Source organism: Onychomys torridus, chromosome 20, assembly GCF_903995425.1.
Source record: "Onychomys torridus chromosome 20, mOncTor1.1, whole genome shotgun sequence".
Lineage (NCBI taxonomy): Eukaryota > Metazoa > Chordata > Mammalia > Rodentia > Cricetidae > Onychomys > Onychomys torridus.
The window spans coordinates 38710143-38733007 of NC_050462.1; the positions used below are offsets into that span (position 1 = coordinate 38710143).

At 41.2% G+C, this 22865-nt stretch overlaps 1 protein-coding gene across 8 annotated transcripts in view; it reads left to right on the plus strand.

Annotated features, from left to right (window-relative positions):
* The window catches only part of Grip1 (glutamate receptor interacting protein 1), a 627506-nt gene that overhangs the window by 428304 nt on the left and 176337 nt on the right, over positions 1-22865 (plus strand). For 6 of the 8 annotated variants that reach the window (XM_036169628.1, XM_036169625.1, XM_036169627.1 and 3 more), the window contains exon 2: positions 12922-13002. The exons of the other annotated variants lie outside the window; for them this stretch is intronic. In XM_036169628.1, the coding sequence (XP_036025521.1) occupies positions 12922-13002 (81 nt within the window). The remainder of the gene's footprint in view (positions 1-12921; positions 13003-22865) is intronic. 8 annotated transcript variants of the gene reach the window in all.

Genomic DNA, 22865 nt, shown 5'->3' on the forward strand with positions numbered 1-22865 from the left:
ACACTAGCGCACTACCATGAAACGCTAGTAAGTTAAAAATGACTTTCGACTCTCCCATTTAAAAAAAAAAAAATGTATTTCACACTCTTGTCAGGTTTTATCTGTATAATCACTGTCTCTTACTGTAAAACCAAAGGGTATCCAAAGTATAGCTTTAAATAACAGAAACCAGGCTGCCTTGATTCTGACAGACAAGGAAATCCTGCCTTAATCGTGCATTAAAAACACATGTCATCTGTTTGATAAGCAGTCATCTGCTCTGGCGTAACCTGGAGATGAATTAGCAAGGAAAAAAATATGTGACAGCTCCATTTGGTGTGTAAACCTCATCGTTCTCAGGGCATTTGCTGTGATTTCTGCCCTGGTCCCTGGTTCTGGGCAAGCAGATACTTGTTCTGAAGCACTATACAGTGTGACATAGACTGACATTGAGAAAATAGGATCACATTTTTGCATTTTCTTTTTTTTAAGATTGACTTATTTTATGTGCATGAGTGTTTTGACTACATGTCTATAAAGACATCACGTGTGTGCCCAGTGCCTGAGGAAGCCGGAAGAGGGTGTCAGATGCCCTGGAACAGGAGTTACAGACAGTTGCAGTCCACCATGTGGATGCTGAGAACTGAACTCCAGTCCTCTGTGAGAGTAGCAGATTCATCTCTCTAGCTCCAAATCATAAAATTATTTTTTTAAAAAAATCTTTAAAAATCAAAGTAAATTCAGAAATGGGTTCTGAAACTATCCAAAACCAAGAGAGGTGTCAATTTGGGGGTAAAATGACCATGGTATTAACCACCTTGTGTGTTAAAGATCTCTGTGACATTGTTATCTGTTGAAGTCCAGGATAGTCTGCTCAGTGGTCCAGCTGCATGCACAGCTCCCAAATCTTAGGCTCAGCTACAATCCTCCTGCTCTGGTCCCAGCTCATGAGATTAGCTTGGAGAGCCAAAGGAGAGAGTGGGCAGGCCAAATCTCCCTGTGACCATACTTCTTCTCCATGCCATTGGTAGATGTCACCTGGCCTGAGATTCATTGACACCTCTGGCCTCAGGAGCCCTTGTAAGAGGTTTGAAATACTGTAGTCAATAGGCTACAGGCAACATCTAGAATAATAGAGGAGGAAAGAGAGTACCCCCACGTGTATTCACTTCAAGATGATAAACCACTTGTGGGGAAGAGTTCATAAATGCTCAGTTGGTAGAGAACAGCTGACGCAGAGCAGGGGGTGTAAATCAAGACAGGTTTCCTCTCCTAAAACTCCTTGAGGCTCTCAGCTGAAAGGTATTCTTTCAAGAGATTTCTTTATGGTCCTGGAAAGATCCTTGACTCTTTTTAAATTAAATCGGGACTTTATGTCAAAGATGTGAGATCCAAAAATTTAGCGAGGTGACTTTTTTTCTCCCTAAAATTGAGATTTCAGGAGCTCATCAAACACTGTTCCAGGTGCCCATGCCTATGACACTTAGTGTCACACAGTATTCACAGCGGTTGCTACCATGTGAAGGTATGCATCTCTTCATTCACATGGAAAGAATTCCCCGCCCCCAAAAAAGTATGTGCACATGTGCTAAACAGCCTATCATCATGTTTAAAAGCAGGATCCACAAGTCATGCATATAAAAAGCCTTGTTTCTGCTCTTTGCTTCATAGTAAATTTGGGCACAAAATTTCATCTGTATAATAACCTCCATGTCATCACATGTCAAACATTGCAGGTGTGCCAGTGGTAAACCATTGTAGTGAGTATTGATAAAATACTGAGTGGTGACAGGATCGGGCATTTTTAATACCCACACCTCCCCAGGATTTGGTGTAAGAGTAGCTTCCTGTCAAAGTCACTTAAGGAATACACAGTTTAGGATAAATGATGGCAAGTTATCCCTTAAGCTTAGCATTTCTTTGGTAAAATGAACTTATGTATTTTGAAATTTGAAATTAAATTGAGTTCTCAAGACAAAAAAAAAAAATCCAATTTCATACAAAGGTCTTAGATTCGTGCTGTCATATAGTAAGTGAGTGCTTGGTGTTTTTATATTTTTTATTAAGTTTATTTACTTATTTTGGGGGGAAGGGCACCTGCCATATGTGCATGTGGGGTTTCAGACATCAAACTTAGGTTGTCATGCTTGACAGCAAGACCTTTACCCACTGAGCCATCTCAACAGCTGGGTCAAGCCTGTTTGTATCTATATAAATGTGTCTCTTTTCCTAAAGAGTGGAGTACTTCTTAAACATAAATTTAAAATGCAGTTTTAACTAGCCTGCACTAGCTACCCTGAGGCAATTCATATTTTCTATCCACTTATCATTCTAATGTAAGTCTATTGACTGCATGAGTATTCATTTAACTGTGGGAAATCATGAGCATGTCATCGGGAATCATCGAACACATAAGTCCAAGGTTTAAAGTATATAGTCCTTCCTACATCTAAAGGAGAGGTACTGTGTACTGAAATTAAGATATTAAAGAAGAACTGATATATTGAAGAAAATGGGTCTCACGGGAAAGAGCCCAGCCCTCTAGAAATGTTGATTCTCTGATGAGACAGGTCTGCAAAGGGACAACTGTGGTTCTTCTCTCCTTACTGGAGTGTTAAAAAAGCAGGGAGTTCTTGGTTGTGGTTCAAACACATTAGCAGTGAGAATGCCAGAAGCAGAAAATATGCAATTTCATGCTCATTAATTTTAGGGAGGATTTACAAATTAACCTGGCTAGAGAGGCTCCTCTACTAAAAGGCCTGCAAACATCAAGGAGTGGAACTACCACAGACCTGGTCCACAAGGTCTACCAGATGTCCAGGACCACAAGGGTCTTCTCTGTCCATGTATGCCATTCTGAGATTAAGATGTATGTTGGAGACCTTCCCATATCTAAGAGAATAGTGAAGTGACTATGCAGGAAAGGACAAGAGGTGGAGGAGTCAGTGTGATGGAAGCTTTTTACCGTGTGTCCCTATCATAAGCAGGACTGAATTTCCATGTTCATCGTTCCTTTATTAGGTAGGGAATAGTAACTCAATGCCACTAGTCTCACCACAGAAATTATCATTATCATCATCATCATCATCATCATCATCATCCCCCTGGCAATTCCCACCCCTATAATTCAACCACTCTAGGACTTTGGGAAGGTTTAAAGTGGATCAAGAGATAGCAGAATCCACTCAAATCTAGAATGTTAGGAGGTCTCACCTTCATTTGTAGACTTAGTTCTATAACCAATCTGACAGTCACCATCCTTGAGGCCTAGAAAGGCTTCTGCAGGTTACCAATACCAGTTTACTAACTCCTTTGTAGGTTTTCATGGACATCATCAAGTGACTCCTTGCTACCTGTACAGTTAGTTGATGTTGGGCATACCAGTAGGAGCAGAGCTTTCCAGATATTAACGAGCCTATCACCTGGAGCTCTTGGTACACACTCTGATACCATAGGTTGATGGAGTCTGGAGTTCACCCCTTTGGACAGTTCTTCTAGTAATGCAGGTTGCCTACGAGCCTTATTTTAAGATGCAAAGAGTTAGAAAACAGAACAGGAAAGGAGACGGACCGATAGCAATAGGGCATGCATAGTTGACATTGTTTTTAGCTACAAAACTTAATTGCTGAAGTAGTGTTAGCTTTGGTGTAACAAATACTTGGGAAAAATCATTTCAATGGAGGAAATGCTGGTTTGGGTTCATGGTCTTAGTATATTGTATGTGGCCCTGTGTGCTTGGGCAGAACACCATGAAAACAGGAACCCATGGTGAAGCAAAGCAGTTCACTTTATGGCTGGCAGAAAACAAGAGATGGAACAGGAAAAGATACCATGCTCCCAATAACCTCCTTCCTCGAATTAGGCCATACTTCCTGTTTTTCATCTCTTTACAATCATGCTACCATCATAAGAACTTAGCAAAGGATTTCTAATGATTAGGTCAGAGTTCTCAGGATCCAGTCATTTCCCAATAGCCAGGAAACTAGCAATTAGTTCCCCAGTGTGTGAGCAGATGGGGCATATGTCACATTAAACCGTACAAGTGGCTATGTGGTTAAGAGTAACACAACCTATAAGACATCCTATCATCATAAAGGATTTATCACACCACTTTTTTGTTTTGCAAATTTTTTAATCTTGAGATTATTATTAAATTACACCATTTCTCTCTTTCCTTTCTCCCTCTAAATGCTTTTCTGTTCTCCTTCAAATTCATGGCCTCTTTTTTCACTAAATGTTATATCATGCATGCGTGTGTGTGTGTGTGTGTGTGTGTGTGTGTGTGTGTGATGTATGATGTATCTGTGTAGACATCTGCTCCTTAAATATAACTTGTTGAGTCCATATAATGCTACCTGTATATTTTCAGGTAGCATTTGGCACAGGACACCCAATTGGTGTGCTATTCCCTGGGAAGGACTACCCTCTCCTGCTTCTAGGTTTATTCATTTGCCTGTAATTCTTTTTGTAGTGTTGAGGCCTCGTTGGCTTTTCCCTGTCACGTGGTACCTTTGTTTTTAAGATGAAGCTGTGCTGTTTGGAAACTTTTTTATGTCTAAAAGTATCAACCCTGGTCCCATAAGACTATAAAGCACATCTGTCTCTGAGTCACAAAACTATAATGAAACCTGCAGAGTCAGGATGGACGTTAATGTCATGCAGATGTGAAATAAATAAGGAGAGAAGCGGTGAATGGAGCAAGAAAATCTTTTCTTAATAGGAGAGAGACCATGATGGAGCAGAATTCTACTTCACCACCTACCATCAAATTCATCTTATCACTGTTCCCTTCTGCTTTCAAACTAGCTGTGTGGTCTGCTTAATCAGGTTAGTGAAGGAGATGCAATTAACTCATTTTTTTAATGGTACATTGCCAGTAGGTACATGCCTAAGCAAGATTGCTGAAACCTGTGTAAACTAAGAAAGCTGCAGAGCATTCTACCCATGGGAAGATGCATGGTGTAGCTTTGACTTACTCCAAGAAAAAACAAAATTCTTTTTTTTTTAATTAAGAGATTTTCTATTCATGGGTTCCCCTGTCCTCCCTCCTCCCATCCCCAAATCCCCCTCCAACCCACCTCCTCCAAGGCAAGGTCTCCCATGGGGAGTCATCAGAGTCTGGTACATTCAGCTGAGGCAGGTCCAAGCCCCTCCTCCCTGCACCAAGGCTGCGCTAAGTGTCTCACCATAGGCACTAGGTTCCAAAAAGTTGGCTCATGCACTAGGGACAGGTCCCCATCCCACTGCCTGGGGGACCCCTAAACAGTTCAAGTTAAACAACTGTCTTGCTTATCCAGTACCATGGGGGCTCCTCAGCTATTGGTCCACAGTTCATGTGTTTCCACTAGTTTGGCTAGTTGTCTTTGTACTTTTTCCAATCATGGTCTCGATATCTCTTGCTCATATGATCCCTCCTCTCTCTCTCGTTGATTGGACTCCTGGAGCTCTGCCTGGGACCCTGCTGTGGATTTCTGCATCTGCTTCCTTCAGTCACTGGGTAAGGGCTCTATGATGACAGTTAGGGTATTCAGTCATCCAATCACCAGAGTAGGCCAGCTCAGGCACCCTCTTGACTATTGCCAGTAGTCTATGGTGGACTCATCCTTGTGGATTCCTGGGAACCTTCCTAGCACTCTGCTTCTCCCTATTTCCACGGTGTCTTCATTTACCATGGTATGTCTTTCCTTGCTCTCCCACTCAAAACAGGATTCCTTTAACTGGGAATGCTGAATGACTGAGAACTGAAGAGAGGTGTGTGGTTCTCTCTTTGAGCTTGAACTTCTATAAGTTCACCATACACATTGCCTTAACGAGAAGAGAAAGATGTAAGACAGTTCTGCCACCAAGATCTTTCCAAGTTATTTTCCAGGAAATCTTGCTTAAAAGTTCAAGGGTCTTATCAAACCGCCATTGCAGTCCACTGAATTGGAAGATGGAGGCAGGAGAGAAAGAAACAACCACAAATATGGTCTTGTGGAGCAAGGGTGAGATCTGTAGAACCAGAGCTCAGAAAACATTACATGTAGGCAAAAGCTTAATCCCCACCCCCACCCCCAATGGCAAGATTCTCTTTCAGGCCATTATGGTGGATCTCCCTCTCTTCCTGTGTCCCATCTCTACTAGTTCCCTTAAGCACAGGCTTAGCTTCCCCCTAAGGAGAATCAAGCACCATGTTCCACTTGGGAAGTGGAACCTATGAAGTAAAGAACTCTGCAAATGCCACCCTTCTTACACTTCCATTATCTTTTATTCTCTTTCATTCTTAGTTTGCACGTAGTAGGCTCTAAAATTCACTAGCGTTAATTGGATTCAGGGGACAGATTACTTCCTTCACAGTGGGTTTCATTGTGTGCCTTTGTGGAAAGCAGTGTTTTCTTCTGAATCTGTAATGGCACGTGTGTGCCTTGTCTCATGAGATGCCTGTCTCCCACTGCTGGGAAATGGTCATAATGTTTAAGTGCACCAGATATCTTTTTTTTTTTTTCCTAATCAAGAAGTTTGGGGATCTGCTGGCTTAGCAGGTGCCTCAATTGTGCATAATTAGTTGCTAGGAATTGTTTAGCATGGGCTGATTAGACTCAGCCAAAGGCAATTAAATTTTATTTTCTTCAGCAAAACCCTGAAGACAGCCAGAGTTGTCCTGAACCGTGGTCATATCTGGTTCTGAGGAGCCCAGATCCTAGAAATGGCTTTCGTTGCATGCCGGGCAATCCTTGAAGGATATGATAACATGAGGAACCTGAGCCCACTCCCCACCCTGGGATTCTCCCAGCTCCAGTGTAGGCTTTGTGATGCACAGTGGAGCCTTCCTCCTTAGAGGAATCCTATTTGCTTTTCAAGTTGATAGACAACAGCTTCACTTGGAAGAAGCAATCCAACCAGATGAACTGGTTCTTGCTTCCTGTGCTTTGTGTATGAATTCTCTGGCCAAACAGGGGCTGGTGAGGTGTGCTGGCTAGTGTCCTGTCAACCTTTCACAGGTGAAGTCATCTCAGAGAGGGGGACATCACTTAAGAAAATGCCTCCAAATGATCAGACTGTAAGCAGGCATTGTCTTATTTGGTGACCAGTGTGAGAGGGCCCAGTACATGGTGGATGGGTTCTATAAGAAAGCAGGCTGAACATGCCATGGGGAGCAAGCCAGTCAGCAACACCCTCCATGGCCTCTGCATCAGCTCCTGCCTCCAGGTTCCTGCTCTGTTTTGAGTTCCTGTCCTGACTTCTTTCAATGATGAACAACAATATGCAAGCATAAGCTAGATAAACCTTTTCCTCCCCAAATTGTTTTTGTCGTGGTGTTTGATCACAGCAATAGTAACTGTGACTACTACATGAGGTACAGATGGGATGGTTTCCCTACCCTGCTTTGTTGTTCTTCTAAGTGTATACTTAACTAAGCCCCTTCTGAACTTCTGTCAACATGTTTACCCTCTGTGTCAACAGAGGGCATATCCCCAGCCTCCCTGACTCTCAAAGGCCCTGTTGTTCTTGGTTATCACCAATATTCAAATCCCTATGACAGTGGGAGACCATGCTGCATAACAGGGATTAGCTACAGAGATACCATAGAGAAGGCTGGCTGTTCTGACACCCTAGATAACATTTATTGTCACTTTCAGCATCTGTTACAGTGAGCAGTAGCTCACCAGCAGTGGCATGTCTGGCCTCCAAGGTGACTTTTGAGTGGGTCCCTTGTTAATGGGATCTACTATCGATGACAAAGTTGGGTGTGACTTGAAAGTCAGAACTCGTATTCAAAGGAATGATTTTAAAGATTGTTATCTGGGTGTGGTGTGGCACATCTGTAGTTGGAGTTTTCTCCAGTACCTCTTGGGCCTGCAGCTGCTCAGACCCAAATAAACACACAGAGAATTACATTACTTATAAACTATATGCCATGTGATTGGATTAAGGGCATGGCTACCACCACCTGACTTCTGTTTATGGCTATGTGACCTCTGATCTCCAGGCAAACTTATTTATTGACATACAAATAAAATCACATTTCAGCACAATTAAAATATCACCACACATATCTGTAACCCCAGGACTCAGGTGGTAGAGCAGAAAGATCAAGAGTTCAAAGCCATCTTAATTACCTAGCAAATTCAAAAGAAATGTGGGCTACCAGAGACCTTGTTTCAATAAGTACAACAGTTAACAAATAAACATTGTTTGACAAATTGTCCCAAAAAATCTGAATAAATGTGAAAGAAAATATGTATTTAATACCAGTTTTATAAATAGTTACATATTTCTAACATGCCATGGTACCAACCACAAAATGAAAAGGTGGTTTAGACTGTCACATTAGGTTGTCAGTTAATAGTTGTTGGGTTATAATGTGACTTTAACAGGGATAGTCTATAAGCCTAGATCCCCCCCACCCACCAAAATAAAAACTAGGAGAAAGAAAAACAGAGGTGGGTGGGAATATACTTATATACTTGTTTATAATACTGTAGTCTATCAGCAAAATATTACTGAATGCCTATTGCATATGCTGTACTGTTCTAGAAATATTATGTACTCATATTTTATTATTTGATCTATGTTTAATTCATTTCTATGTATGAAAGTTGGCTCCCTAATGAAACAAAGTGAAAGTATTAATGTGTATCTTAAAAGAAATCCAAGGGCTCTTTTAGGACCATCCTGGGGAGCAAGGAATTATATTGGCATTCCTTTTAGATTTTTATGATCCAAAGGTAAAGCTGGGGGGCTGGAGAAATGGGTCAGCAGCAAAGAGAACATATTCCTCCTACAAAGGAACCGAGTTTGGTTCCCAGCTCCTATGTCAGGGAGCTCACCACCACTTGTAATTCCACCTCCAGGAGATCCAGTGCCCTCTTCTGGCCTTTATGGGCACCCACATATACATGATATGCGCGCGTGCATTCACACACACACACACACACACACACACACACACACACACTTTAAATGTAAGGCTAAGCCTGTGGTTTGGTTCTATCATATCATTTTATTCTTCTTCACTTTATGAAAACAGATGAGAGAGAATAACATGTGTTCAGTTTTCACAGTAGGAAAGGATGACACACTTTTCCATGGGAGGTACCACACCATGCAATGTCTGATGGTTTTGTGTGCCAAGACACATCACATCCTTGCCTGCCACAACAACGTGCAGGCTCATTATTGGCCTGTAAAATTTTGTCTATCCAAGAGGAAATAAGATCTTTAAAGTCTGGGAATAAAAAAATTAAGAAATTCAGTCTAGGCTCACTTTCAGGGTGTTTTCATCTACAAATCTCTCTGGGCTTCAGTATTAACCATAACATTTAAAAAGCTGTCTACATTGCCATATAAGTATGAAGTTCTATGGATAAATATACAAATCAGCTTAAAAGGCACAAGGGAAAAAGTGTAATAGAAACCTCCATTGATTCCTATGCTTTGGGGTAAAGGATTTAAAATTCACAAGCTGGAGAGATAGCTCAGCAGTTAGGAGAACATCTTTTTTTTTTTTTTCTTTCTTTCTTTTTTTTTTTGACACAGGGTTTCTCTATGTAGGTGTAGAGCCTTTCCTGGAACTCACTCTGTAGCCCAGGCTGGCCTTGAACTCACAGAGATCCACCTGCCTCTGCCTCCTGAGTGCTGGGATTAAAGGTGTGCACCACCACTGCCTGGCAAGAGCACACTGCTTTTGTAGAGAAGCTGGGGCTCAGTTTCCAGCACCCACATCAGGTGACTCACGTCTGTCTGCAATTCCAGCTCCAGGGGATTCAAACCTCTTTTGGTTTGTATGGGGAACTGCACTTGTGCGCGCACACACACACACACACACACACACACACACACAGAGAGTTAAAATTAAAATAAGGGGCTAGGCAGTTGGATCAGCAGTTAAGAGTGCTTGTTGCTTTTCCAGAAAACCCAGGTTTACTTCTCAGCACTCACATGGCAGTTCACAACCATCTATAACTGCAGTCTCAAGGGATCTGGTGCTCTCTTCAGGCCTCCATGGGCACTAGGCAGGCACACATATGGTGCGCAACTATACATGCAAGCAAAACAACTAGACACATAAAAATAATATATTAGGTTGGGGATTTAGCTCAGTGGTAGAGCGCTTGCCGAGCAAGTGCAAGGCCCTGGGTTCGATTCTCAGCATATATATATATATATATATATATATATATATATATATATATAAAGTATTTTAGTCTTTTTTAAAAAGTAAAATAGATTAAAATAAAATATACCCTGTCTTGCTAGCTCTTTGGTGTCTTACAGTGGAGTATCAACTACTGATGGTCCTGTGCCTTTTCTCAATTTCCATTTGCAGACAAAGTTTGAGTCAAGAACTGAGTTTTACTAGATCACCTCCAGAGAGCCAAGGTCCATTCTGTGTTGGGTAGCTGAGGACCTGTGGTGCCTCTGGTTCATTGAGAGTGAAGAGCCAGCTTCTCACGAAGTCTCCTAGTAACGGCATTAAGTTGTACCAGGCCTGTCTGCTGCTCAGCCCTCCAGAGGGCTCATGATAAGTGGTGCCCGCCTCACTCCCATCAGGCATTGCAGCCATCACCCTGATGTCTTTAGCGAGCTATTCTTAGCTGATATTGAACTTTTCCCATACAATTATTTGGACAACACAGCTTTTGGCTTCTGGAAACGCATTTCCTTTCCCGTGTGCCTGGGAAGGATGTGCGTGATTCGGGGAGGGAGGCTGTAGGCAGCAAATGGTAATATAGATGCTGCTCAGGTGGCCATCTATAGTTCAGTTTCAACCTTTTTACTGGGGGATCTTAGTCCTAAATCAAGGAAATAGCTTTCAAATATACATGAGAAAACAAGTCAACAGAGTTGACTACTTCTATAGTGCAAACTAGGTGAATTTCTTTAAAAAAAAAAAAAAAAAAAAAAAAAAAAAGGCCACCTCCTTAAAACAGAGCATGAAAGGAAAATAACCCAAGAGTCTCCTGGGAAAAGCTCTGGTGCCCTTTACAAAACCCTGACACTGCATTCAACCCAGGGCCTTACTGATTAGTTGATAACTGAAGAAGCCTTAAGTTGCTGTTCCTGAACCTGGGTGTGTAATAGACATCACTTGGCTCAGGGCTCCATCTTTATAAATGAGCAGTTGCCAAGTTGTGGCTAAGGAAAGGAAATGCAATATTGAAACAGTCTTGTCAAGTCTTAGACTTTTTGCACAGAACCAGCTACAACCAGGTTGTAGAAAGAGAATGTCTGGCTATTAAATTAACAATGTGGGAAACTGACTCGCCTCTTCAGGTTTGAATGACGATTGTATGAAGCGAATGCTGGTTATTAAACTAACAATGTGGGCACCTCACTGGCCTCTTTGGGTGGAAATGGGTAGAGGGACAAATGGCCCCTTTCATGATGGAATGCTTAGATTTGTTTTATGATATTTAATTGTCCTCAACACAGTGTTTGCAATGAGATGAGTCCAAGACCTAAGTAAGATGCTCAGAACCAACGTGAATGATGTTGACTGTTTCAGTACCCTAAAGCCAATAGCTTTGTTATGGTTGGGGGGAAAAATGAACAGAATTGTGTGATAAATGGTATATGAACATGAAATGACATGCCTGCCATTTTTCAAGTTAATTGCCATTACAGCAGTGTTAATCTTTCCTTTTGTCGTTGCTTATAAAGACATAGCTCGTTTTATGAAGAATTCATGAATCGTTTCGAGGAAACATACATCCTAGAGGAGAAATGAGCATTTTGCTGTGGAAACACACACCACCACTGAGTTGCAAGAATTAATGGGTCCAGCCCTCAGATGATAAACCTTGCTGCTGAATTAAATGCTTGTTATATTTAATAGTTTGCCATGTGCAATATGATGCCTTTTAATCCTTTAATGATTTCCAGTTAAAACAATGACAGCACTAACAAACATGTTCCAGTGTGGGAAGGGGTGTCACTGTGTCACCCAGCTTGACTGAGTGTGCTGGGTCATTATTTTACAGGATTGTTTTTCTCAAGCCATATCAATCCTGTTTCTCAGATGCTTAAGGTTGTCTTTCCTCCTACCATCTCCTTTACTAACCACACCGATGCTTCGAAACTTGGAAGCATTGTTCTTTCCTATGCTAACACTAACATGAGCCTTCCCATGTCATAACTCATGTTTCCAACTCAGAAGACATTCTAAGCCAATCTCTTCACTTATAATTTGGCGGCCTCATCTCCTCCGTGATCTTGGCACCTCCTGTTTCCATCGTTCAGCCTCTTCCCTAATGCTCACAAATGTCCAGCGCTTTGGACCCCCTGTCTTCTCGGTGGCTCGTTGTATTGCACGGCACAATGTCTTTTAACTCATTCTTCAAAAGAACTTACAGCTCTTTGCGATCCTTGTCTTCTTTTGCCAAGCTGTCCCCATTTCTCAGCCTCTCCCATCTGACCTCTGGTATAACCCCACTCCTCTGCTTTACCCTGAATGCTGGTTCATGTTCCCAAGAAGAGCCTACTAACTGCTGTCCTTATTCTCTGGCGGTACTAACGTTCTTTCATCCGCTTCTCTGGAATTCTGTATTTCCGCTCCTGTCCTCCATTCTTCTACCTGATTATTCTCAGGGTCCACTGAGCCATTTGGTTCAGTCTTGATCTTCCTGCTCCACCTACTCCCTGCTTATTGGTGGGTATAGACAACGGGCAAAGGATTGACATGCCTACAAGCATACTTCCTACCATTTTACAAATGTCTCCATGTACATGTTAGCTTTCGATCTTTACCTGAGAATTGTGTTTCTCTTTCTCAAGAAGAAACTGACATTTCGCACATCCACTCATCCTAAAACTCACCCAAAAATGTAGGGCTCAGGTCACCATCACTTCCTCCTACCCCTCGCTACCTCTCTCTGGAAGAAGGATTGCAATCCATGACAGATCTTCACCGTGCTGGAAACTGGATGGAAATTAACCAAACCCTTCATTGTACCGTTGCAGATGAGAGTCCCTACACTAAATCTGCCAGCCAGACAAAGCCGCCTGACGGAGCATTGGCTGTGAGGAGACAGAGCATCCCAGGTTAGACCAGACTGTTGGCTATTTCAGCTGTTTTACTTATGATTGAACCCTGTCATTTGGTGGTCCTAAATAATTCCAACCTGGTACCCAAGTTGCTCGTAGAGCGGGGACAGCATTCCACACAACTCATACGAACAATGAACAGAAACTGGGTCAGGAAACCTTGCTGACCTCTAAGGATTCTTCTCGTAGCCTGCCACCGCAAAACCCTTGAATGCCTTGAACTGATATCAACTCTGTCTTTTACTAGTCTTCTCTCTGGTTTCAGCAAAATAGCTTTCATGACAGCATCCGTTTCTTTCCTGAAGTGCCTGGCAGAGCAGAACTATATGTCGATGGTGTGTGTGGACCCCAAGCCACTCCTTTCTTCTCATCTCTTCCTATTTAGTTTTGCTTCTGTTGGATGGACTCTTGTAAAACTCAGGGGCTTTGAGTCCTTAGGAAAATGGTTCGGTTTCTTGCAATGCAATTGAGTGACATTTTTTTCACACAAAACATTTGTGAGAAATATATTAAAACGTTCTGCCTCCAAACCAGTATTTTGAAGCTTTGGTTTTGCGGATGCCATCAAAGCATGTACATTGGCAAATTCAAAAGGGAAGGAAATGCAAAATACTGTCTCCACTTGATAATTAAAAAACCATTTGTGAGAGCACCTGTGCATAAGAGCTGGGTTAGAAGCATTAATAGGATTTAAAGATCCATTTAAAGTGTTTATATATTTCATTAAGCATGGCTCAAGCTAAACTATAGGACTTTAGACGGAGTAATTTGGGCAGTTATGGAGTTACAGAGCAGCGTTTCCTACTTTAAGTTGAATAGTTGGCCAATCGCTTGATGAAAGGGGGAATGTTGCATTTGAATAAGAACAAGACGAGTCTAGTTGTGGGAAACTCAGCTCATGGTTTCTGTTTGGGGTTTTCCGAGTTGCCTTTGGTTGTATTTAAGTCTCATTTAAAGCTTTAGAGTTACCTGGAAAAATCCAGAGCATATAAAGAGACATGCATCTGCCGTACCTCCTTATGTTGCTGCTTTGAAAATTCTGAAGTAGTTTAAATTACAGAATTGGTTGGCAACACCCAGTGCCATTGGAAGATTTCTGTTCCGTTCTGTGAAACATCATTCTTAGTGCTGGTCACATTTAGAAGAACTATTGGAGCCATCTCTAAGCTGTGTTCACGGCTATAAGTAAGTGCCCAGTGTTTGAAGGTCAATAATGCCAGCTCTATATCATTCCTCTCCTTGACTTCCTTACCTTTCCTGGTACCTGGCATTTCTCAGCTAGAAAGAGTTAAGAGAATTCCCACTGCCCTTGCCCACCAGGCAAGGACACCATAGCTCCATATTTGATAGGAATGTAAGATACTTGATTTTCTGTGCCTGGATTCCTTACCATGGGCTTAAAACAAATGGAACCAACTAACCACAGACCAAGACCTCTGAAGCTGTAAGTCAAAAGATAGCCCTTTCTCTCAGGGCATTATCTTAGGCATGTGGCCACAGTGACAACATGCCATAGGCTAGGATCCATGATTTCCTTCCAAGAATTTTTCTAATTTTCCATAATAAATTGTAACTCATTTGAGGGGACAGACATTTTCTTAGAGTCACATTACCCATTGGGTTAGATTGGTAAATCATAACTGTTCTTTTACACCCCCAAGTGATTCTTCATTGCAGAATTTTTGTTCTTCCCCACTGTGTGTCACTGGAATTAAGGTTTTTTTTTTTTTTTTGTAGGCTTCATGTGTTATTCTCATGGAATTTGGCCACAAAGAAGCTTCTCTTTGCTCATCTCTCATAGAGCAGGGCCCAGAGGGAATGGGCCTTCAAAATCTTCTCTATCTTTAAAACAATCCAAGAGAAAAAGATACAGCAGCCAGAGGGCTGAGACTCTAAGTGGTTGATAGTTCATTACTGCTAGCTTCCACAGAAAACAAGCTTCTCCCAAATTCCTCTCCCACAAACTAAGCACCCTTGGAATTCTGAGACTGCTCTACTCTCTCACTTTCCAGTACTTGTAAACCCTTGTTGGGGAAAATGAAGGGCACAGCCCCAGAACCTTAGCAAGAAGTCACTAGAGGTAAAAACCAGCATCAAGAAATCTTGACAATTCTCCTGATGATGCTTCTCCATCTTTGCTTTTGCATAGTCCAGGACAGAAAATAGACAGGGCAAGATGCCTGGCAAACACACGTTCACAATTTGCTGGAGCTTCCACTGAAAGCCCCAGAGTGGTCTGTGGACTAAGCTGGATTCAATTTTTGCAGCTTTTCTCTGTCTCTCCTGTGCTCACCTTCCAATCTCACTTCCCTGGAGGTATTATTACCACCCTCGGAGCAGAGCAACTCTATTTAGAGAACAGTGCCTCAGTGAGAAGACAGTCTTGGCTCATCAAACAGCTTCTGATCTTTGTGGAGAGAGACCTCCCAAGGCAGGTGCTGTCCCAGAGCCATTTAACCTCACCAGCTCCTGTGGAGTAAGGCAACATTAAGGAGGCAGAACCCTTCAGAGAGCAGGCATGTCCCATGTCTGCCTGCAAAGCTGTACACGCAACCATCCATAATGATGATTGAATTTAACTATTCCTATTGGCTTTTTCTTTGGTGGGCGGAAGGAGAGGATGAGGTAGGTAAGGGCTTCTTAAGATTGTCTGTAAAAGTTTTATAACAGTTGAAGCCTTTGGGATTTTTTTACACAAATACAGATCTAGTCCATATAAGTTTCTGTAATGTGGCTGCACTATTTTCATGGCCTAGCAGATGAATGTTTGAACAGAAATGTAATTTGCTTTTCATTCACTTCAAAACCCAGTATCTCCACGTAAACTCAAAATTAGTATAGCAATTACTTTATAATCACAAGTCAACTATGCATCTTTCGTTAAATCCTTTCATCTCCTCCTTTGTGTTCCAAAAAAAAAAAAAAAAAAAGGACAATGTATTAAAAAAATCTCTTAGGAACAAAGTGCATTTGCTTTGGATAAAAGAAAATGCATTATTAATATTATTTGGGTACTCCTCATTTTAATCATGTCTATTGTGGCATAAAATTTAAAAATAAAAAAGATGTTTTTGACTTTCATAAGCTTTTGTTCATTTTCAGTGATGGTGGTAACGATGATGTGACTGGCCCTGTGACACTGGAGGGTAAATTTAAGGATAACCTTCTATACAAACTAATAATAAGCTGGGTGTGGTGGTGCATACCTTTAATCTCAGCACTCAGAGGCAGGCAGGGTGAGTTCCAGGACAGCCAGAGCTACAAAGAGATGCCCTGTCTTGAAAAGCAAAAGAATAATAATAATAATAATAATAATAATAATAATAATAACAACAATAATAATAATGAAGTAAGGTTTTAATCTTATTTCAAAGATAAAATTAGTTCCAGGTTCAAAGATATTCTGAGATATCAGACACCACATTCTAGCTTTATGAAAAGGCTTTTGATCTGAGGCCCCTTTAATTGGCAGATTACTGGTGAAGGGGAATTAGGCTGATTAAAGGGTCATACACATCATTGAAAATCTGTTCATATACTTTAGCTTTGACAGCTTTTGAAATAACTTGTGGTTTCCTCTACTTACAAAAAAATATTTTTCATTGTATCTGTCTGTTGTGTGTAAAGGGAAGAGATAGGACAGTGCACTAGACCCCAAGTCCTAGAGTTAGTGACCTGTTGATATTGCTTGTCTCCCTTTCCACAGAGGGTGTCTTCCCTTGGTCATAATAGTCTTAATAAAGAACTCTGTACTACTGACAGATGTGGCATGTAGATGTAACCGTCTTGTTAAATAAGAAACACAGAGCCAATGCAGAGATGAAAGCCTAAGAGGTCATAGTAAAAGCTAAGAGCCAAAAATCTTACCCTTCACTGCTGCTCCTGCCCTTCCCCCAGCAAAAGACCTACTTCCTGTGTTTTTTATAGACTTTCTGTTCTGCCTTCTCATTGGTTGTAAACCCAACCACATGACCTCCTCATCACTGCCTGTCTGTACAGACCTCCAGGTCTTCTATGGTTGGTATTGAGATTAAAGGTGTGTGTCTCCATGCTGGCTGTATCCTTGAATGCACAGAGATCTGCCTGTCATGTGATCTGGATTAAAGGTGTATGCCACCACCGCCCGGCCGGCTTCTGCTATGGCTTGCTATTAGCTCTGACCCCCAGGCAACTTTATTTATTAACATACAAATAAAATCACATTTCAGTACAAATGAAATATCACCATAGTGGCAAGCTATGAAAACTTATCTTTCCGAAAACTTCAGGGCACCCACAATAATTGTCTTGAATCTGCATCCAAATATAGGTCACAAAAAGTCATGGCAGGTGTTTTTTGTTGTTGTTGTTTTGTTTTTTTGTTTGTTTGTTTTTGTTTTCCCTTTGTGGAATATTACAAAAGATATTGATTTGTTCATCAATTACCAAGTTTCAGTCTTTCTTTGTTGTCACATGTAGATATTTGAGCTGGACATTTAAATATGAGGCTGAGCGTCTAAAATGTGTCCCATGGTCCAAGAGGCACCTCGGAGAGCTGTTAGAATACACCCAGGAAGGGTCCGCATGTTCTCAAAAGTCACAGATCTGAGGGGAAAAGATTGCCCTCGACTTCATGGAGAACTGACAACCTTGAGTTATGGAGAGAGGACAATTTAAAATGTTGAAGGTCTTTGTGTCTCTATTATCATTTTCCTGCCATTGTTGTTCACACCCTCTGATGCTTCATCGATCCACATTTTCATTATTCCAGCAGATATCTAATGTGACATTGGCACTAGGATTTTATAGCTGTATCAATGCTCAGGCATGCAGAGGCTATTTGCTCAGATTTTAGAGCCTGGGTCTACTCCAGCTCTTTAGTTCTACCAATGAAACTCTCCAAAAGAAGAATGAGTCTTGCCAGAGAGAAGATGGGAGTCTGCTGAACCCTCCACCTAGGAAATGTCATACACGGACTGGTCCTGCAGGTGCTGCCTTTCATCCCTGACTATTTATAAAACTAGCTAAAAATGGCTCCTTTATTTTTAAATAAGCATCAAGATGATGGTCAAGAGTGTGGACAGCAAAGCCATCCCCAACTCTACCCTTGCAGATTTTCATTTTTCCCCCATTGTACTTAGCACTGTCTGAAATTAATTGATAAATGTATTGTTACTATTTTCTCTCTCTGTCCCTCAAGTGACATAAGATAGGTAGTATACTTGTTTTGTTTGGTATCTCTAGTGAACAGGAGAGGACTGCATAGGCAGTGGGTATTCAGTTGGTGTTTATAGCATGATTTTTTTTTAAAGATTCATTTATTTATTATGTATGTAGTATTCTGCCTGCATGTGTCCCTACAGGCCAGAAGAGGGCGCCAGATCTCATTACAGATGGCTGTGAGCCACCATGTGGTTGCTGGGAATTGAACTCAGGACCTCTGGAAGAACAGTCGGTGCTCTTAACCTCTGAGCCATCTCTCCAGCCCCTATAGCATGATTAAATGAGCAAAGACTCTGAGCATCTGACTGCAAAGGCTGAGTCCTATGACATTTGACCACCTACTAAAATATACAACAGCCTCTATTGTTCTATCCTGCTGATTCCTTTAGTCTGCCACAAACATCCTCACTGCTCTTGAGTGTGCACCAAATATGATGTTTCTAAGGAGATCACCTCCCAGAATTAATGAATGAAATATAGATCAACTAGAAACCAAAGACTTCTAAAGGTCAGAGCTCTCTCCCTCAACTCATTGGTTTCTGTTGAGCAGAAGAGATCCATGCAGCCCTCCCTCCTCTGGAGAAACACTTTAAAATTGACAAGATGGAGATGATTCATTTCATTGTTACTGTACAGAAAAGGGCTAACGTGTGGAAAAACATTAAAGAGTTTATAAATAGAATCTTACGGGCTAGAATCATGACTTATTATGGCCTGTAAATGTTAAGATTTCTCCCAGAGAGCTGATCCAGTTTGCCGGGTGTGACTGGGATACAAACTGAGATCTCAAGTATTGCTGAGCGAAATGAGCAGTTTGATTTGTGTGCTCAACGCTGGAAGCCTTCGTTAGCAATTCAGAAATGTCAGGCTCTGGTGTTTGAACATCTCTCATGCCTACTAGTAAATAAACAGGGCTAAACTACAGCAAAGCGGTGCATATGCAGCAAGTGATTTCCCAGTAATTCTTCCCCGGGCATGCAATTCCAGGGAAGAGTATCTGTAGTGACTTCCTGTTTTGCTCCAATGTTTCCTGAGACTCCTGTGCTGTAGGGGCGATGGCGTTTGGCAATGCCATGCTCTAGGTATGTTCAGGGCTCAGAAGGATTGGCTCTGACCATAACTAGTACAGCCCTTGGTGTTGGAGAAACACTGTACAAGAAAGCTCAGGGATGTGTGTCTAAGAACTGCAGGGAATTCTTTCCCCTCCAAAGCTCTTGCAGCGAAGGAAAATCAATATCTCCCTTCATCAAGTTAGGGGGACCTCCAGTTCGGGGTTTAAAATGAAGTGACTTTAGAAAACTGGGAGAGGTGAAAGCTGTCTTTCTTGACCAGCATGTGAGGAAAGTGAAGAGGGGTTTATGTAATTTACTATAGATTTGAGCCCTGGAGCCCATGGTTAGTCCACATTTATCTATCAGCCTTAAATGACAGATCAGCTTCCTGGATCTCAGGCGCTCAATTGGCATGCTTTGTAATGTAGCTAGGTTCTGCTTCTATTATAATTTTATTACTATTTTATTCTATTACTCTAATTTTCAAGAACTCATTCCTGTTTTCATCTTCTCTTGCACTTCAATATCTGAGTTTGATATGCCAAATTTATTTTTATACCATAAGTAAGTATCCACCTAACAGTTTAAAGAGAAGGTTTATCCATCCCCCTAAAGCATGTGTTTTTATACCACGTACTTTGGGAGATGCTGACTTGGAATGTGAGTCTTGAGAGTGACCTTGAGAATCCAAATACTCTGCACTTTATGGGTACATAAGTGGGTAGCTGATTTATGGTGCAGAAAAGGTCATTTGCGTGGACATGGAATGCCTGTGGGGCTTCTGCTTAAAGATGGAAAGAAACTCTGTATGAGAAAGAGGACACCACACAATGTGAACCCCAAGCATAGAGAATAAAAGGGTGGAATGACCACAGTCCAACCTGATCCACAGACAGAGAACACAGGTGGCAGGAAGCGCTGGATAGATAGTAGAGAAGTACTTCCCACTTGTCACGTGCTGTGTTCCAAGTGTTGGTACATTCCCACCTCACTTCATTTCTTCCCACCTCACTTCATTTCTTCCACGCAACATCTCAGAGTAAGTTTTAGAGCCCTCCACAGAGATGGCCAAACTCATATTCTGGGAGCTAAAGTCACTTGTCAAAGGTCACAAGTCTAGAAAGTAGGAAGCTTGATTAAACTCTAGATTAATGTAAGTTTTGTCCAGAGTCGTGGTGAGCAGTCGATGAAGGTGGTAGAGAGAATCCTTGCTGATAATTAGATGTAAAAACTTTGTCTTCTGGAGACCAACCGACCTCTTCTCTGAGGCGCTGAAAGGCTATGAAGTTTTGTTCTGTCTGCCCAGGTCATGTGTCCATCTCAGTCCTCAGTGTTCAGTACTGTTATTAGAGACAGGCTAATGTGAAGTAACCTGGGATCCTGGGGTTCGTGTAATTCTCTCTCCAAGTAACTGAGGGCCTAGAAGAACTAAGGAAGCAAATGTAATATTTAGGGATATACTATATATATAACACATATATCATATACATATAATTTATATATAAATATTATAAATATATATATAATTTATATATAAATAAATAACACATGGGTATCAATATATATGATATACAGAGCTATGCATCCCTGCATATTTAGGGATGTATAGTATATATGCTATATAGGTTATATAGTATATATAAATTTTATGCTATATATAAATATATACTACATATATACTATATAAATTATAGGCTTTATAGCATATATAAATTATATGCCAAATATAATATACTTTGTGTTATATAATATCATACTATTAAATAGTATTGTTCCATGTATTTGTGATTTTCAGAGCTTCCAGCCCAAGGAAAATAATTAAAATTGGCTTCATAGATGTTTTTCTTTAATTTTTTTTCCTCATGCAGTATTTTGTTTTGTTTTGTTTTTGTTTTTTTGGAGCTGAGGATCGAACCCTGGGCCTTGCACTTGCTAGACAAGCGCTCTACCACTGAGCTAAATCCCCAACCCCTCATGCAGTATATTTTGATCATGTGTCTCTTCCACCAACTCTTCCCAGATCCTCCCCACATCCCTGCCCACCCAACTTCCTGATTTTGCCCCTCCCCCTTTCGCTCAATAAAACAAAACAAAAAACCAATAGAACAAAAAAAAAAAAAAAAAAAAAAGAGAGAGACAAAAAAAAAAAAAGTCCTCCTCTGACCCTGTACACACAAATGGAGTTCATTTTCTCTTGGCCCTGATGTGTGGGTATACAACAGGCCACAATGGACTTAATGGACTTTTACATATGTCTTCTAAAACTGGTGGCACTGTAACTATGCACTTTTTATCTCCTTTTTAAAACTGCAGTAATGTAAAGCCTTTAGATTCCACTGAGTTTATGAAATGAATCACTGTGCCCCATAAGAGATATTAGCCTTGTAAAAAGATGTTTAGAATCAGTTCATATTTATTTCCTATGATCAGAGTCAGTGAATAGAGATGAAATTCATTCACTAATATATTGTCTATAACTTAAATATATATTTAAATTCTTTAAAAACCTTTCTTAACCTATTGTTGATAAAGATTTAAACATATATAATGAAGATTTCCTATTCTATATTCATGTGCAAATACTTTGCAACCAGTCTGTTTATTCCCTTTGGGAGTTGGATGGTCCCTGGTGCTACCCCCTCTCTTCTTGGAATCTAAACCACTACATCTTGATCCCATTTCCTCCACCAATGCATGCCTCACTGATTGCTCTTTTCCCCAGCCAATCCTTTACTTGTTCCATAAGTCCATAATCACTAAGATGATCGTCTCTCAGTTTTGATTCTGAGTGATCCTCATTGTCATTTGACATGTAACTACTCAGCACCTCAAATGTTCCAGATGCTATGGATATAGGTGTGAAGCAGGACTGGATACTTCTGTGCTTCTGTGGTTGGCCACTAGGGGCAGTAGATTGAGATACACAACAGAAGTCTATCTAACATGATGTCCAGCTATGGTGTGAACACAATGAAGAGAATTAATAGAAATAGAAAGTGATAGGGAAGGAAAAAAAGACAGAGGCCATAGGTTTAAAAAGAAACACAAAGGGCTGGAGAGATGGCTCAGTGGTTAAGAGCACCGACTGCTCTTCCAGAGGTCCTGAGTTCAATTCCCCGCAAACACATGGTGGTTCACAACCATCTGTAATGAGATCTGGTGCCCTCTTCTGGCCTGCAAGGACACATGCAGACAGAACACTGTATGTATAATAAATAAATAAATCTTTAAAAGAAAGGAAGGAAGGAAGGAAGGAAGGAAGGAAGAAAGGAAGAGAGAAAAGGAACACAAAGATGCCCTCTAATAGACAGTAACATTTAGCGCCAGCAAATGAAGGAGGCATTACCCAGTGATCTGAAGGAGGGAGTACTTAGTAAATCAAACAACAAGTACCCTGAGGTCAGAACAGACTTGGCCTGCTGGGGCAATGGAAGGAGTCCGCCATTTCTAGAAAGCTAGAGTGGCAAGGGATGAGGTTGGAAAAGAAAGGACACAGGTCCAGTAGAGTTTACAGGTCATGATCGGACCATGGATGGGATTCTGAATATGATGGAAGCTATTGTAGGCCTGGAGAAGGTGAAACATTGATGGGCTTGCTCTTCATTT